The 14,495-nt window shown below is 32.0% G+C and overlaps 1 protein-coding gene across 5 annotated transcripts in view; it reads left to right on the top strand.

Moving 5' to 3' along the window:
- FSD1L (fibronectin type III and SPRY domain containing 1 like) overlaps positions 1 to 14,495 on the top strand; it is an 80,222-nt gene that overhangs the window by 39,481 nt on the left and 26,246 nt on the right. For all 5 annotated transcript variants that reach the window (XM_031961444.1, XM_031961434.1, XM_031961427.1 and 2 more), the window contains exons 6-7: positions 4,501 to 4,622; positions 11,072 to 11,281. In XM_031961444.1, the coding sequence (XP_031817304.1) occupies positions 4,501 to 4,622; positions 11,072 to 11,281 (332 nt within the window). The remainder of the gene's footprint in view (positions 1 to 4,500; positions 4,623 to 11,071; positions 11,282 to 14,495) is intronic.

The raw sequence follows: 14,495 nt of genomic DNA, 5'->3' as shown, positions 1-14,495 counted from the left end.
TCCTGGGTAGGCAAAAAAGACAGCAACTTAAGGTACAAGATATATTTCTTCCCACTAATAAAGATAAATTCAGTTCAGTAATCGTTTGTTAAATGCATACTATCTGCATGTACTATGTGCTGTGTTCTATGGCAAGAGGATATAAATAAGGATATAAGTAAGAAAAAGAAAGTTCACTGCATTCAAGTAGCTTTGCAAGCTGCATTACAAGACAGCAGCCAAAAAGAAGCTGGAAATGAGGAGATGGGCTATTTGGCATGAGGACAGGATGTTTTGTGGAGTTAAACCGAGCTAATGGAAAATGGAGAGTTAGATGAAACAATCAGATCCCAGTTGTCTTTAACGGAAAGCTTAGAGAAAATTATTCCCTACTCTCCAGCTCTCCAATCAGAGAGGAGAAAGAAGGATGAGGGAATTGAGAAGTTGTTTAGTATCCAAAACTTAGCATGATGGTGAGAATTCAGGTGATCGCATTTCCTCAATGGGGCATGATGTTCCTGGAGTGTTAATCAACCACACTATTGATTGTAGATGAAAAGTTGCAACTGTTTTTAGTGCCAGAAGATTCTTTTACTTTCTTGTCCTTTATAACAAAGATTCCAAGTTGCTATTGGACAGTCAGGCAAGGGATGGGAGTGCAATGTTCAGGCTTCAGAGCATAGGAATATTTGTCTTAATCCTGAATGAATAATGGAATTTGAGGGTTAGAGGTGGAGGTAAATTTGATAGAGAAATGTTACTAATTGGTGAAAGGTAATTTGACAAATTTCAATGGGCATTTATATTTGCAATTCTATTTTTAGTATGTGGAAAGCTATTTGGAAAAAAAGTAGCCATTGTTGTATAGTAGAAAGAAAGAAACTTTTAAAATCTATCTATCTATATTTATCTTAATAAAATATGCATATTTTAAAAAATATGTATAGATATAGATGGAGTCAGAGAGGCTTTAGTTCAAGTTTTTCTTCATTTATTTACTTATTTTTTTGCTGAAGCAGTTGGGGTTAAGTGACTTGACAAGTGTCACACAGCTAAAAACTATTAAGTATCTGAGGTCATATTTGAACTCAGGTCCTCCTGACATTAGGGATGGTGCTCTATCCATTGTACCACTTAGCTGTCCCATCTAGTTCCAAGTTTTTAATCAAGTTATCTTTTTCTCCTTTAATTTCCTCAACTATAAAGTGAGTTTGGAATAGTATGTATCTGTGGTCCTTTGAAGGATTAGATCTTTCATTATCCATTAAAACACTTCTCTTCCTGTAAATCACTTACTTCTTGTGTAACGGTAGGCAAGTCATTTGCTCTCTTTGGGCATGAATTTTTCCTTTTTGAATGGGGAGTATAATTCCTATTAAAATGGGGAGTTGGACTAAATGATCTCTGATGTCCTTTCCAATTCTAAGTCTCTTATCCAGTGATCTTCACATTCATTTTAAGGCATTACAAATAAACTGAGAGGCATATTAGTAGACATTTAAATATCAGAAACAAAGTGCTTTATATATATATATATATATATTTTTTTAAGCCTCATCATAGCTAAAACAGGTAAATATGATGAATGTTATCTCCTTACACATAAAGAAATGGAGACTCTGAGAAGTCAAGTGGCTTGCTCATAGTTACATATGAAAGTGTCTTGGGTGGGATTCCAGATCCCAGCACTCTTCATTATATCAGGCTGCTTTTCTTTACAATGAATTAAGCCATAATTAAAATATGAGGTTTAGATATAAAAATTATTATTAAATTAAGCCATAATTAAAATATATAGGATAAAACAATACAGTCTGGTATTAAGGCATGATATAGACAGTAAGTAATATTTTTTAAATGTATTCAACTTGTTCAATATAGTCAAGAAGTTCAAGTTTTGAAAATAATGTGTACTTTGTATATAATTTATCTATATAAAATATGTTACACATATATTTTACATGTTCATATATGTATTTTACAGTCTTTTATAAAGTTTATGCTTTTTCACAAGGTATATATGTTAAATGTTAAATGATACAGTTCTGTTTTTATAGTTTTGGTAATTCTTTTCAATGTGCCTTTTAAAAAATGATTTCTAAAAACACTAAGATTAGCTACTTCCTATGTGTCACAGATTGGTAGATATGAATTTATATGTAAGGTTTAATACCTTTTAGAACATTGTATTGTACCTCATCATTTTGAACTAAAATTTCTAAATAGTGTTAGGTTTGATGGGAATCAATGAAGATAATAAATTATTTAATAGTCTTCATTTATTCAGCCAGGTTTACTTTGACTGCTTTGCACATAGCATTTTCAGATGTCAAAACTACTTCAAAAAATACAGAAATTGTCTACCTATGACTTGATCCACTGTGAGAGCTGTATACTAGAATTCCATTTTATTGAGATAGTGCTTATCAGGAACCTGAGACTGAATTTGAATTCTAGATCCTCTTCTTGGTGATCTTGCCTTGGTCTGTTAAAGCATTTTTTCCCTGGGCTTGAAATTACATAATATAAAGACTATCTGGTTTAAATATCTCTTGATTTCAAGCTTTGATTCTGATCTGATTAGTTAAGTGGATACTTACATTTAATACTTTTTTGGTATTCTGGTTGCAGCTCTTCTTCATGCTTGGTTGAAAGAGTTAGCTTTCTCTGAATTCATCCTGAAAACTAGTTTATCATGCTTGTGGCAATTTATTATGTTCGGAAAAATGAGAATTTTAGAGAAAAATGTAACATTTAGAAAGTATTCTGGGTTTTAAAAGCAAAACACTAATTACAAGTCCAAATAAGGAGTACATTATTTTTCTTTCTTTCTTTCTTTCTTTTTTTTTTTTGGTCCAGGTTTTGATTTCAGTCTTTTTTATTTTTAAAATTTTTTAGCTTTTTATTTTCAAAATTCATGCATAAAATTTTCAACATTCACCCCTGCAAAACCTTGTATTTCAAATTTTTTCCACCTCCTTCTCCCACCCTCATTCCTAGACAACAAGCAATCCAATATATGTCAAACATATGTGATTCTTCTATACATGTCTTTACAGTTGTTATGATTTCATTCTTATAGAAGAACTGGGTAAGCTAATTCCCACTACCAATTCACATTGTGCACTGTTTTACAATTTATAGCTTTACAAAGTTGCCTGGGGCACTGAGAATTTAAGAGACTTGCTCAGATTCACAGAGCTAGTATGTGTGGGAGATGGGACTACATTATTATAACCTATTAATTAAAAAATCCATAGAAATTAAATAGATTCCTATCTAAATCCCATTTTTATATTGGATTGATAAGTAAGCCTTTTAAATGCATCTATACAGGTATTTTGTATATTTAAGATGCTCCACCATAGTCAGATCACATCTAGAATACAGTGTTTAGTTCTGGGCACCACACTTTAAGAGCAACATAAGTTGGACAGTGTCCAGAAGAGGGCAGCTAGAATTGTGAAGGGCCTAACTATTCATGTCATATTGGTTGAAGGAACTAAGGATGTTCAACTGGGGAGAAAGGAGACATGATAGTGAATTTCAAGTATCTGAAGGACTTTGAATTAGACTTGTTCAGTTTGACCCTGTAAGGCAGAGCCAGGAGCAACTGGGTGGATATTGCAAAAATGGAAATGTTTTGTCAGGAAAAACTTCCTAACTATTAAACTTGTTCAGAAGTGGATTATATTGGTATGTTCTTCCTCCTAGGAAGTCATCAAGCCAGAGGCAAAATGACCACCTGTTGGGTCTGTTATAGTGTGGATTCTTTAGATGTGGGTTGGATTATATGGCCACTAAAGTCTCTTCTAACTCAAATTCTATGATTTTGTGAAAGTCTCAAGTTTACTAATCCTTGCTTCTTCTTTTTAAACAATATAACAGTATTTTAATATCTTTAATTTTAAAAACAACCTTAAAATAAGATACTTTTATCTTAATTACAAAGCAGTACAATGCTATTCTACTTGTTGGTCACTTAACTCTTTCACATAGACCCTCTTACTCCTATTTGCCAAGCTACATTCTCTTTTGAGGGTATATTTTCATGTAAACTGATATTAGAAGACAGAGTATAAATAGAAGGAACTATTTGGTTATAATTTTTGACAATTGGGAAAAGAACTTAGACTAGCATTGTAAGATTTTGGTATGATTTAATTAAGTGGTAGACAGTGATTACTTATAAGCATATGAATTTTTATAAGTTTATACAATTATATATTAATTTTTGGTTAAATACATATATATGTATATAATTTAAAATATTGAATGAGATTACCAAATTCATTAATAAATTTTAATTTTTCTTCACATTAAAATTTTTTTTACAATTTTCAGGGTAATTTTAGAAAGAATTCCAAAGCACATTATTATTGGATATTGACAGATTTATCTTTGGAATCAGTTTCTGAAATTATTAGACATTTCTACACTTAATTCATTTTGTGAATTAATTTGGTACTCTTCCATGCTTTCTCCTCCTTTTTAACCATAATACTTTTGTGTTTGATATAGAGTCACAATGGCTTCAGCTTTTCGCCTTTCTTTGAAACCAAAAGTCAGTGATAACATGACTCACCTAATGGTGGATTTTTCTCAGGAAAGACAGATGCTCCAGACTTTGAAGTTTCTTCCAGGTAAAATTAATGTGATGTTCTTATATTAAATAAATTTTCTCCTCTTCAAGTTTTTCTGTAGTGAACAGCAATTTATATGTTAATCTGACTATTTTCATTTAGTTGGAAGAGTATGGGCAAAATCAACAATATGATCTTGTTGTTATTGTTGTTCATTTATTTCAGTTGTGTCCAACTCTCTGTGACCCCATTTGGGATTTTCTTGGCAAAGATACTGGAGTGGTTTGTCATTTCTTTCTCCAGATTCATTTTATAGATGAAGAAATGAGGCAAACAGGGTTCAGTGACATGGGTCACACAGCTAGGTCTGGCACTTTATTCACTACTCTACTTTTAATGTAGTGTTAATTTTTAAAATTTAATATTTTACTTTCCACACAATTATATATAAAAACAATTTTAAAATTTCATATCTTTAAACTTTTGAATACCAAGTTCTCTCCATCTCTCCTTTCTCTTTCCCCTCATTGAGAAGATAAGCAATTTGTTATAGGTTATATGTGTGCAGTCATGTGAAACACATTTCTATGTTAGTTGTGTTGTGAAAGAAAACGTTGACAAGAAAAAAAGAAAAATAAAGAAAAAGAAGGCTTCAATCTGCATTCAGATTCCAACAGTTCTTTCTGTAGAAATGGGTAGCATTTTTCATCATAAATCCTTCAGAATTGTCTTAGATCATTGTATTGTGGAGATTAGCTAATAAGTCATTCATAGTTGATGATCATGTTGTATTACTATTAGTATATACAGTGTTCTCCTGGTTCTGCTTTTTTCACTTTGCATCAGTGCATATAAGGCTTTTCAGATTTTTTTCTGAGTCCTGTTCATCATTTCTAATAGCAAAATAATATTCTGTCACAGTCATATATGACTTGCATAACGATTTAGTGGAATGTTAATTTTAAAATGGCAAAGGTATAGTAAAAAATTTTCCATTAAATAATTCATGCTGTTGTTGTATGCATTATTATTATTACCAAGTAACCAATTAAAAAATGGTTTGTGCTCAATCATGTAGTCAGAGCCATTAAAAAAGTTGGATATTAATGATACAGTTTTAAAAAATGTTTAATGGATGATAGTTCAAGAAATATGTATTTAACTTAGAGTTAAATAATCTATCTTTGGTTATTTTTGTTTTAATTGGAATAAAATTTGAAAGAGATGCTATTAGTAAGGCAGTGTGTATTAGCTTGAAAAAAGTTTTTAAATCTAGCTAGAGAAGTTGATTAAATAAAGTTACTTGTATAGATCTGTCTTACTTGCTGAGCCTGATTCTGAATAATTGGTTTTGTTTTAAAGCATTTTGACAGATTGTTTCTTTGGATAGTATTAGGGACTATGTGGTATAGTGAAAAGACATGTAGATTAGTGTCAAATATCATTTTACAGTTTGACTCTAAATGTGGTAGGACCAGGTATAAATCGCTGAACTTTCTGAGCCTCACTTTTCTCACTTATAAAATAAGGAAGATAAAATAAGTCTAAGTTCTATAAGCTGGAAAATGGTAGCAATAATATTATTACTACTTAATTAAATTAGGATTAAATGAGATGACTATAAGTGTTTAAGGGCTATTTAGACATTCATAGCAATAAAAGTAGTAGTAGTAGTAGTAGTAACAAAATTAATTATTATTATGATAATATCAATAAGTAAGCATTTATTAAGGATTTAGTGTATGTCAAACATCAGTTTAGGTGCTGGAGATATAAAGACAAAAAAAGACTCAGTTTTTTCTCTCAAGGAGCTTTCATTCTACGTGGGGTGACAAAATGTACATTTACAGGGTTTCCCACAAGTCCTAGTATGTTTTTAAACTTTTGTAGCTGGCTTGATTGTATTGGAGCAGCTAGATGACTCAATGAATAGTGTCAGACCTGGAGTTAGGAAGACTCATCTTTCTGAGTTCAGATCTGGCTTTAGACACTTAATTAGGTGTGCAACCCTGGGCACTTAACCCTGTTTGCATGAGTTGGAAATGGCAAAACACTCTAGTATCTTTGCCAAGAAAATGCCAAATGGTATCATGAAGAACCAGACATAACTGAAACTTAACTTGATTTGATTTATGACCTCTAAGAGTTACCTGGCTTTGTAAGTTTTAATCATTTAAAATTGCATTAAGACTTTTGGGACATTCCATATAAGAATATACAGTATAAATAAAATACAGAAAGATTACATAAATAAAGGAAGGTGGGCAATGACATTTTGATGTGATCAGGAAAGGCTTTATATAGAAGCTGGTACATGATCTAAGTCTTGAAGGAAGTGAGAGATGTTTTGAGACAGAAGTAAAGATGGGGTTAAGGTAAAATGTGTAATAAATGCTAATTGAAATTTACCCATTTATAAGTTTTTTTCAAAACAATCATTAAACAAAAATTCTTTAAGTCCTGAAAAATTTGAATTGATTCTCTATTCTTTTAATTAGAAAGCTGAATTTTGTCCACTATTGAAAAACTGCTATGTGTAAAATTCTTGCTTGACACATTCTGAGTAAGCAAATGAGCAGATTTTAAACAACTTAAGCTTTTAGAAACTTGTATCTGAATTCTTTATTTTGCATATGGTTAAGTCAGTTCACTAATTTATATCAATGCCTACAATGTGCTTGTCCCAATGGATGATATATAAGAATTTAAGACAGCCTCTGCTCAAATAGTTAAGGAGCTTGTAGTATTTGGGGAAAGGCAAAGATAATACACATGAGGTTGTTGTGTATCATGGTAGATTTATATACCTTGTAATAGTTATGTTCCACACAATCCAAATGTATGCATATATATATATATATATATATATATATAGATATATAGATATATAGATATATAATATGTAGTACATATTTATATATTGCTGAAGATCACATCTTTTGTACTTTAGCTAGAATTAATCTTTTCCTAGCATTCCTAGTATCCAATCAAATCTAATTTATACTGTTGAATATATGAAGCATATGGAAGAAATAGAAAAATAATCTATATCTTTACTCCATTTCAGCCATAGGGATGGTTACAACTAGATCTTGACACTGTAAATGTTTGATTTTGCTGATTAAAAATTGATATTCTCCTATCTGACTCCTCCTATCACACCACTTCTCTATATGCTTCATCCCTTCCACACTTGTTTCTTAAATCTCATGAAAATTTCCGTTCCCTCTGACTCTCAGTACTTTCTCAGGCTGTTGTCTGTACTCTGATTTCACTTTTCTCCTCCTCCAGTCTCAAATAAATAGATAGCCATTTCATCTCTACATTCTCCTCTGCTCTGGGGTCTCATGTCCCCTTATTGAGCTTCCACTTTTCTTTCTTTTTTTACTATTCATTACTTCTGATTTGCCTCCTACCTATCATCTACCTCCTCTGTTCCTGCTTCTGAACAAAAGCTGAAAAAAGTCTTGAGAAAGTGTTAGGAGTATTATGAATTCATGTAGCCAGGCCCCAAGTTAACCCTCATGCAATGAGCGAGTTCTTTTATTTCTCCCTAATTTATTTTTTTGGGCAAGAGAAGGAGGAAGGCAGTTGAGATTAAGTGACTTTTCTAGGATCACACAGCTAGTATCTGAGGCCAGATTTCAACTTCGATCCTCCTGACTTCAGATCTAGTGCTCTATCTACTTGCACTACCTAGATACCCCCATGAGTAATCTTTGATCTCATACATCACAGAAGCTGTTTCAAAACTCATCCCTCCTCAGGCTTTTTACAGTTATCCATCTCAGCTAAGAACCTTACTTAATACTTTACTGAAAAAATTGAGGTCATTCAATCTGAGCTCCCTCCTTTCCCCAAGTTTCTGTTATAGAAGTGGCATAGAATCTCTAGCAGATTTTAACATCTTTAATAATTCTCTTCCACATTTAAATTTTTTTTTACATATTTCTTTCATTTGTTTATTATATTATCCATTTAGAGCTTATCTTAATATAAAGGTGTGAGATGTTACTCTATACCCATTTTTCTCCAGACTGCTTTCTTTTTTTTTTTATTAACACTTTTTATTTACAAAACATATGCATAGGTAATTTTTCAATATTGACCCTTGCAAAACTTTCTGTTCCAAATTTTCCCCTTCTTCCCCCTACATTCAACATGTAGTCCAATACATGTTAATTATGTTAAAATATATGTTAAATCCAATATATGTATACATATTTATATAGTTATATTGCTGCACAAGAAAAATCAGATCAAGAAGAAAGAAAACAAAATGCAAGCAAACAACAACAGAAAGAGTGAAAATGCTATGTTGTGGTCCACACTCAGTTCCCACAGTCCTCTCTCTGGGCCACACTTAAATTTTCAACTTCCCCCTTAATTACTCTCTTCAAGTGTACCTGTCTCCTTCATTCCACTGTTCTCATCTCTCCACCCTTTTTGAGGCAAAGTTCTTTAAAAAATTCTCTACATTGTCTACTTCTCCTTTCACTTACTATTTAAACCTTTTGCACTTTGGTGTGTGATCTCAGAAACCACTCTCTCCAAAGTTACCAGTGAGTTCCTAATTTATAAAATTGAATCTTTTCAGTCCAAATCTTTCTCTACTTATCTGTTGTGTTTGACGTTGTTGACTACCATCTTCTGGAGACTTGACTTTCAGGTTGCTACTTCCATTCTCTCCTAGTTCTCCTTTTACCTGTGTGATCACTTCTCAGTGTCTTTTGCTGGCTTTTTATCCAAGTATCCAATAAGTATGGTTGTTAGTTACTGTTTTTGTAAGCTATTAGCTTTCATGATTTTAATTCTACTTTTTATGCACATGACTTTCAGATAAGTGCATTCAGTTTCAGTCTTTTCCCTGAGATTTAGTCCTATATCACAATATCCCTAAGAGCATTGAAAGATGAATGTTTCAGAGTCACCTTAAATTCAGCAAGTCTATAACTGAACTCATTGTCTTTTCCATTAAACTCTTCCTTGTTCCATACTTCCCTATTTTTGTTAAATGAACTATTCCCAGTGTCCCTGTTAAGATTCATAATTTTAACATTATTCTGTACTTTGTTCTCCCTTACAACACATTTAATTATAGTTCCCCAACTTGCTTTTTCTTCCTTCATGACATCTTTTGCTTCTGACCCTTTTCTCTACTCACACTATTACCATCTAAATTCAAGTTCTAATCTTGAAGATTATTGAAATGAGTTCCTGAATGGATAATCAGCCTCAAGTCTCTTCTTCCTTCAGCCTATCTTTAACAGTCCTGATAAACTGATTTTCCTTAAGCTCACATTTAACCTCTACTCAAATAACTCCAGTGACTTCTTGTTATCTTTAGGATAAAATATACTTTATCTTTAATTTTTAAAGCTACATGGACTCTTGACCTCTAGTCTCATTGACCTTTACTTCACTTCCCAATTGTACATATCTTATGACTTCTATCATTTATGTTCACATGCTTTTGGGTGACCAACTCATTCACTGCTTTCTCCATGATATTTGAAGGGATGCTGATACAATTCATATGTTAAGGTTTTATCTTACTGCAAGGTAAGGTTTTCATCTTTTCTGTTGAAGGTGTAATTTCCATATTTTTCCACCCCAAAAATTACAAATCTGGATTGAAGAAGTTGAAAATTAATTTCATTTTAAGAAATTGAATAAGGAGACCATTTTGCAATATTTTATTTTTTTTGGGTAGGGATTTGTGATATAGGTCGTACCTCTGCTACAGTGAACCATAGTTGCAAAAAAATTTTTATGACTTGTTACTGCAGATGTTTACAGAATACTTAGAAACACAAAATAGATTAATTTTGGCAACTTTGTAATTTTACTTTTAAAAATATAATGGAGTAATAAAGAAACCTGAGCCAAATGCTTTTCTTCATCATCATCATCTACTGGAAAATTAGTACCAGTGAAGTTATTTTGGCTATCTTTCATACTTTTTGCATGTTATTTTTACATTTTTCTTGCATTTTGAATCTGATTATTTGCATTTTAATGTTTATTTATATCTGATTATAATGTTGTACTGTACTAAACATAGGTTAGAGGAATAAATTGAATCTAGTTGTCAGAGACCTAACAAGCCCATTCTGTCACTTAAAATTTATGTATAAATGTGACATTTATTATGAGGAATTGATTAAAATGCAATATATGACTCTTGAAAATAAAAGATTATTAATGGTCCTTAATGTTAACATTCTATTATTTCTCTCATTTCCATATTAGGACTAATAATTTTTAATTTCTTTGAAATTATTTTTTAATGCTAAAGAATTGGATTGTCTTTAAAATTAAGTTTTATATAAAACATTTTGTATTAATGTCTTAATTCAAAAAAGTATCTTTTTAAAAACAATATTAAAGGAATTGGGATACTTATCTTAACTGAAGTTGCTCATGCAGTTTAAAAGCAGAATGAAAATATATATGTTTGAAACATAAATATTTGATTAGGATTCTAATAGCTGTTTCTTTTCTTGCAGTTCCCAAAGCTCCAGAGATAGATCCAGCAGAATGTTTGGTAGCTGACAATTGTGTAACAGTTGCTTGGAAGATGCCAGAAGAAGATAATAAGATTGATCATTTTATACTAGAATACAGGAAAACAAATTTTGATGGACTTCCACGTATAAAGGATGAGAGATGCTGGGAACTAATAGATTACATTAAGGGCACTGAATATACATTATCTGGTAAAGACTATACATTTTCATTTTCAGAAATCAGTTCATGGTAATCTCCAACTTATAATGAGTTGCTATAAAGGAAAGACTTAAAATTTAAAATGCTATATAAAGCTTAGTTTCAAAATATTCATTATCAGTGTATTTTTTCTGAGTATTTCTGAAGTTTTTAATTTATTTTTTATCTTCCTCTTTTATTGTGTGTTCTCTTTTATAATAAAAGGTACATTTTTTTTACTGATTTGTGGATTTATGATTGTTATTATTTCTTGAGATATATTCCCCATAGAAGTAGGATTATAGATTAAAAATATGATTACCTTCATGATTCTTTTGGTTTCTTGGCAGATTGCTTTCCAGAAGGATTTTACTAATTTTCATAGATACCATATAATCGTGTTTTTAATATTTTTTCCAACATACCACATAGTGTAATTATGTTCGATTAATTTTTACTCAACTGCTTTAATTTGCATTTCTTTAGTTGTTATTGAGATTGAACAAATTTTCAGATGTCTGTATATCTGTGTTTCCTAAGAATACAAATTATCTATGTATTTATACTCAGACCATTTATCTCATACATATTAGATATTGTCTATAGAGATTTGTCTCAGTTTTTGTGTGTGTGTGTGTGTGTGTGTGCAAATTTTGGATGTCCATTCAAGTCACTGTGCATTAAGCACCCACTGTGTACTAGGAACTATACTAAACACTGGGTATACAAAGAAAGGCAACAAAATAGTCCCACCTTGCATGGAACGAAATTTAATGGTGGGAGGAAGGGACAATTTGCAAGTATCCATGTACAGTATAAACATGATAAACTGGAGATAATCAATGGAGAGAAGAAACTTGCATTATTAAGAGGGATCAAGAAAGTTTTTTTTTTTTTTTTTTTTTGGTAGAGGGTAGGATTTTAGTTGGGACTTCAGGGAAGCCTGGAGGTGGAAATCAGAAAGGAGAGAACTTCAGACAGAAGAAATAGCTTGGGAAAATATATGTATTTGGGAGGGTCTTGCTTGAGGAACAATAAAGAAGTAAGTGTCCCTGGGTCACAGTGAAGGACAGTAAGGTATAAAAAGACTGGAAAGATAGGAAGGGACTAGATTATATCGAGTTATAAATGCCAAGGAAAATTTCATATTTGATATTAGAAATAATAGGGAGCCCATGAAATTTATTGAATGGAAGGGTTGACATCAGGAAGTTTAATTTAGTGGATGAGTTGAGGATGGACTGGAATGGGGAGAAACTTGAGGCATGAAGATCAACCAGTAAAGTATGTCAGTAGTCCAGACATGAGGTGATGAGGGTCTATATCAGGGTTGTAGTCGTGCCAGAGGAAACAAGGAGATGTATACCAGAGTTGTGAAGATAGACTTCACATCAGAACTTGGCAACAGAATACTTTGTCCTAGGGGGAGGAGGGAAAAGTGAGTAGTGGAGAAATACACTTAAGTTGAAAACTTGGGTGACCAGTAGGATGGTGATGTCCTCAACAGCAATAGGGAAGTTAGGAACATAGGAGGATTGGGAGAAAGATAATGAGCTCAGTTTTGGCCATATTGGGTTTAAGATGATCTGAAGTATTCGGTTTGAAATGTCTGGTGAAAAATTGGAGATGAGAGAGATTAGAATCAATAAATAGACCTAAGAATCATCACATAATGGTAATGGAAGTTGATGAGATCACTAAACAAAATACTATTGAGGGAGAAGAGAAGAAGGCTAAGATTAGAGCCTTGGAGGGCACTGACAGTTTGTGTGCATGATCTGAATGGAGATCCAACAAAGGAGACTGGAGTGGTTTGATGTGTAGGAGGAAAACTAGAAGAGAACAGTGTCAAAAAATCTAGAGAAGAGATTAAGAAGAAAAGGGTGATTGACAACATGTAAAGAAATCAAGGATGATGAGGATTGTGAAAAGACTTAGATTTGTCATTTAAGAAATCTTTGGTGACTTTGGAGAGAACAGTTTCAGTTGAATGATGAGGTCAGAAGCCAGATTACAGACGAAAAGCAAATAGCTTTCTTGAAGAAATGTAGCCAGAAAAGGAAGAAAATAGTAGCCTGTGATATGGATCTTTTTTTAATGCTATTTTCTTCTTTGTTGATATTGTCTCCAATTGAGGGTTTTTTTTTATAGGAGAAAGGAGATGTAGAAATATTAGTAGGCATTAGAGAAGCAGCCAGCAGATAGGAAGAGATTAAAAAGGTAACTGAGAGAATAGAGATAGTAGAGGAGATAACCTGTTGGAGAAGATGAAATGGGATGGAAACCCACCCTGAGTAAGATGTTCTTTACAAGGCCAAAATGAAGTTTATTTATTGTTACTATATTTTATGTTTTTATTTTCCCTTATGAATGGAGATCATTCATGTTCTTTCAGGCTTAAAGTTTGATTAAAAATATATGAACTTTTGGGTTTGAGCTTGCAACAAGATTATAGCAACAAGTCAACTCCTCAACACTAAAATGAGAACTATATATTTAACCTCCCAGACTTGTTGTGAGGATCAGATGAGATGATATTTGTGTGAAGCATTCACAGTGTCTGGCACATAGTTGCCACTTAAATACTTGTTTCCTTCTTTCCTATTTCATTGATTGTTAAAATAACTAATATGATGGTGATTTAAAGATTAATTAGATTTTATCTCTGGTTAGTGTAATGCTGTATTGTAGTACTTTATTCTTTGTATCTAAAAAGACCAATTTAGGTGGCTTTCATATAAAAATCTTAATGATAATGTCATTGTTGAGAAATCTCTAGTTATTCCTTTGCTCAGCATTAATGACCACCGAGTGCAAAGCACATGTCGACTAAAAAGTTCAATGACTTAATTCCTGTAGCCAGAGAGCTTTAGTGGTATGTAGGGAAAATGGGAATACATATAACTATAATGCAAAGTATAGCATGTAAGCACAGTGAGATAAATAAAAAGAACAAACTAATACTAACTTCAATGAAGTATGGAAAACTACATAAAACTGCCAGATTTATCATGATGTTATTTGCTTTTTTATATTAGATGATAATACTACTACACAAATATAAAACAATTTATTTTCTTCTCATTTCTTAATAAGAGAATAAGTTAATAAATAATGAAATGTTTGATAATGTACTTGACTTGGAGACTGAGAGGAAATGGTATGCTTTTGACTTTTTTATGAGATGAAACTTTCTCACTGTCTAAAGGGCAAAAGGATTGTATT

Source organism: Sarcophilus harrisii, chromosome 1 (assembly GCF_902635505.1).
Source record: "Sarcophilus harrisii chromosome 1, mSarHar1.11, whole genome shotgun sequence".
NCBI classification, from domain to species: Eukaryota; Metazoa; Chordata; class Mammalia; order Dasyuromorphia; family Dasyuridae; genus Sarcophilus; species Sarcophilus harrisii.
The sequence above is the reverse complement of the archived record's forward strand: the minus strand, read 5'-3'. Positions and strand labels throughout refer to the sequence as shown.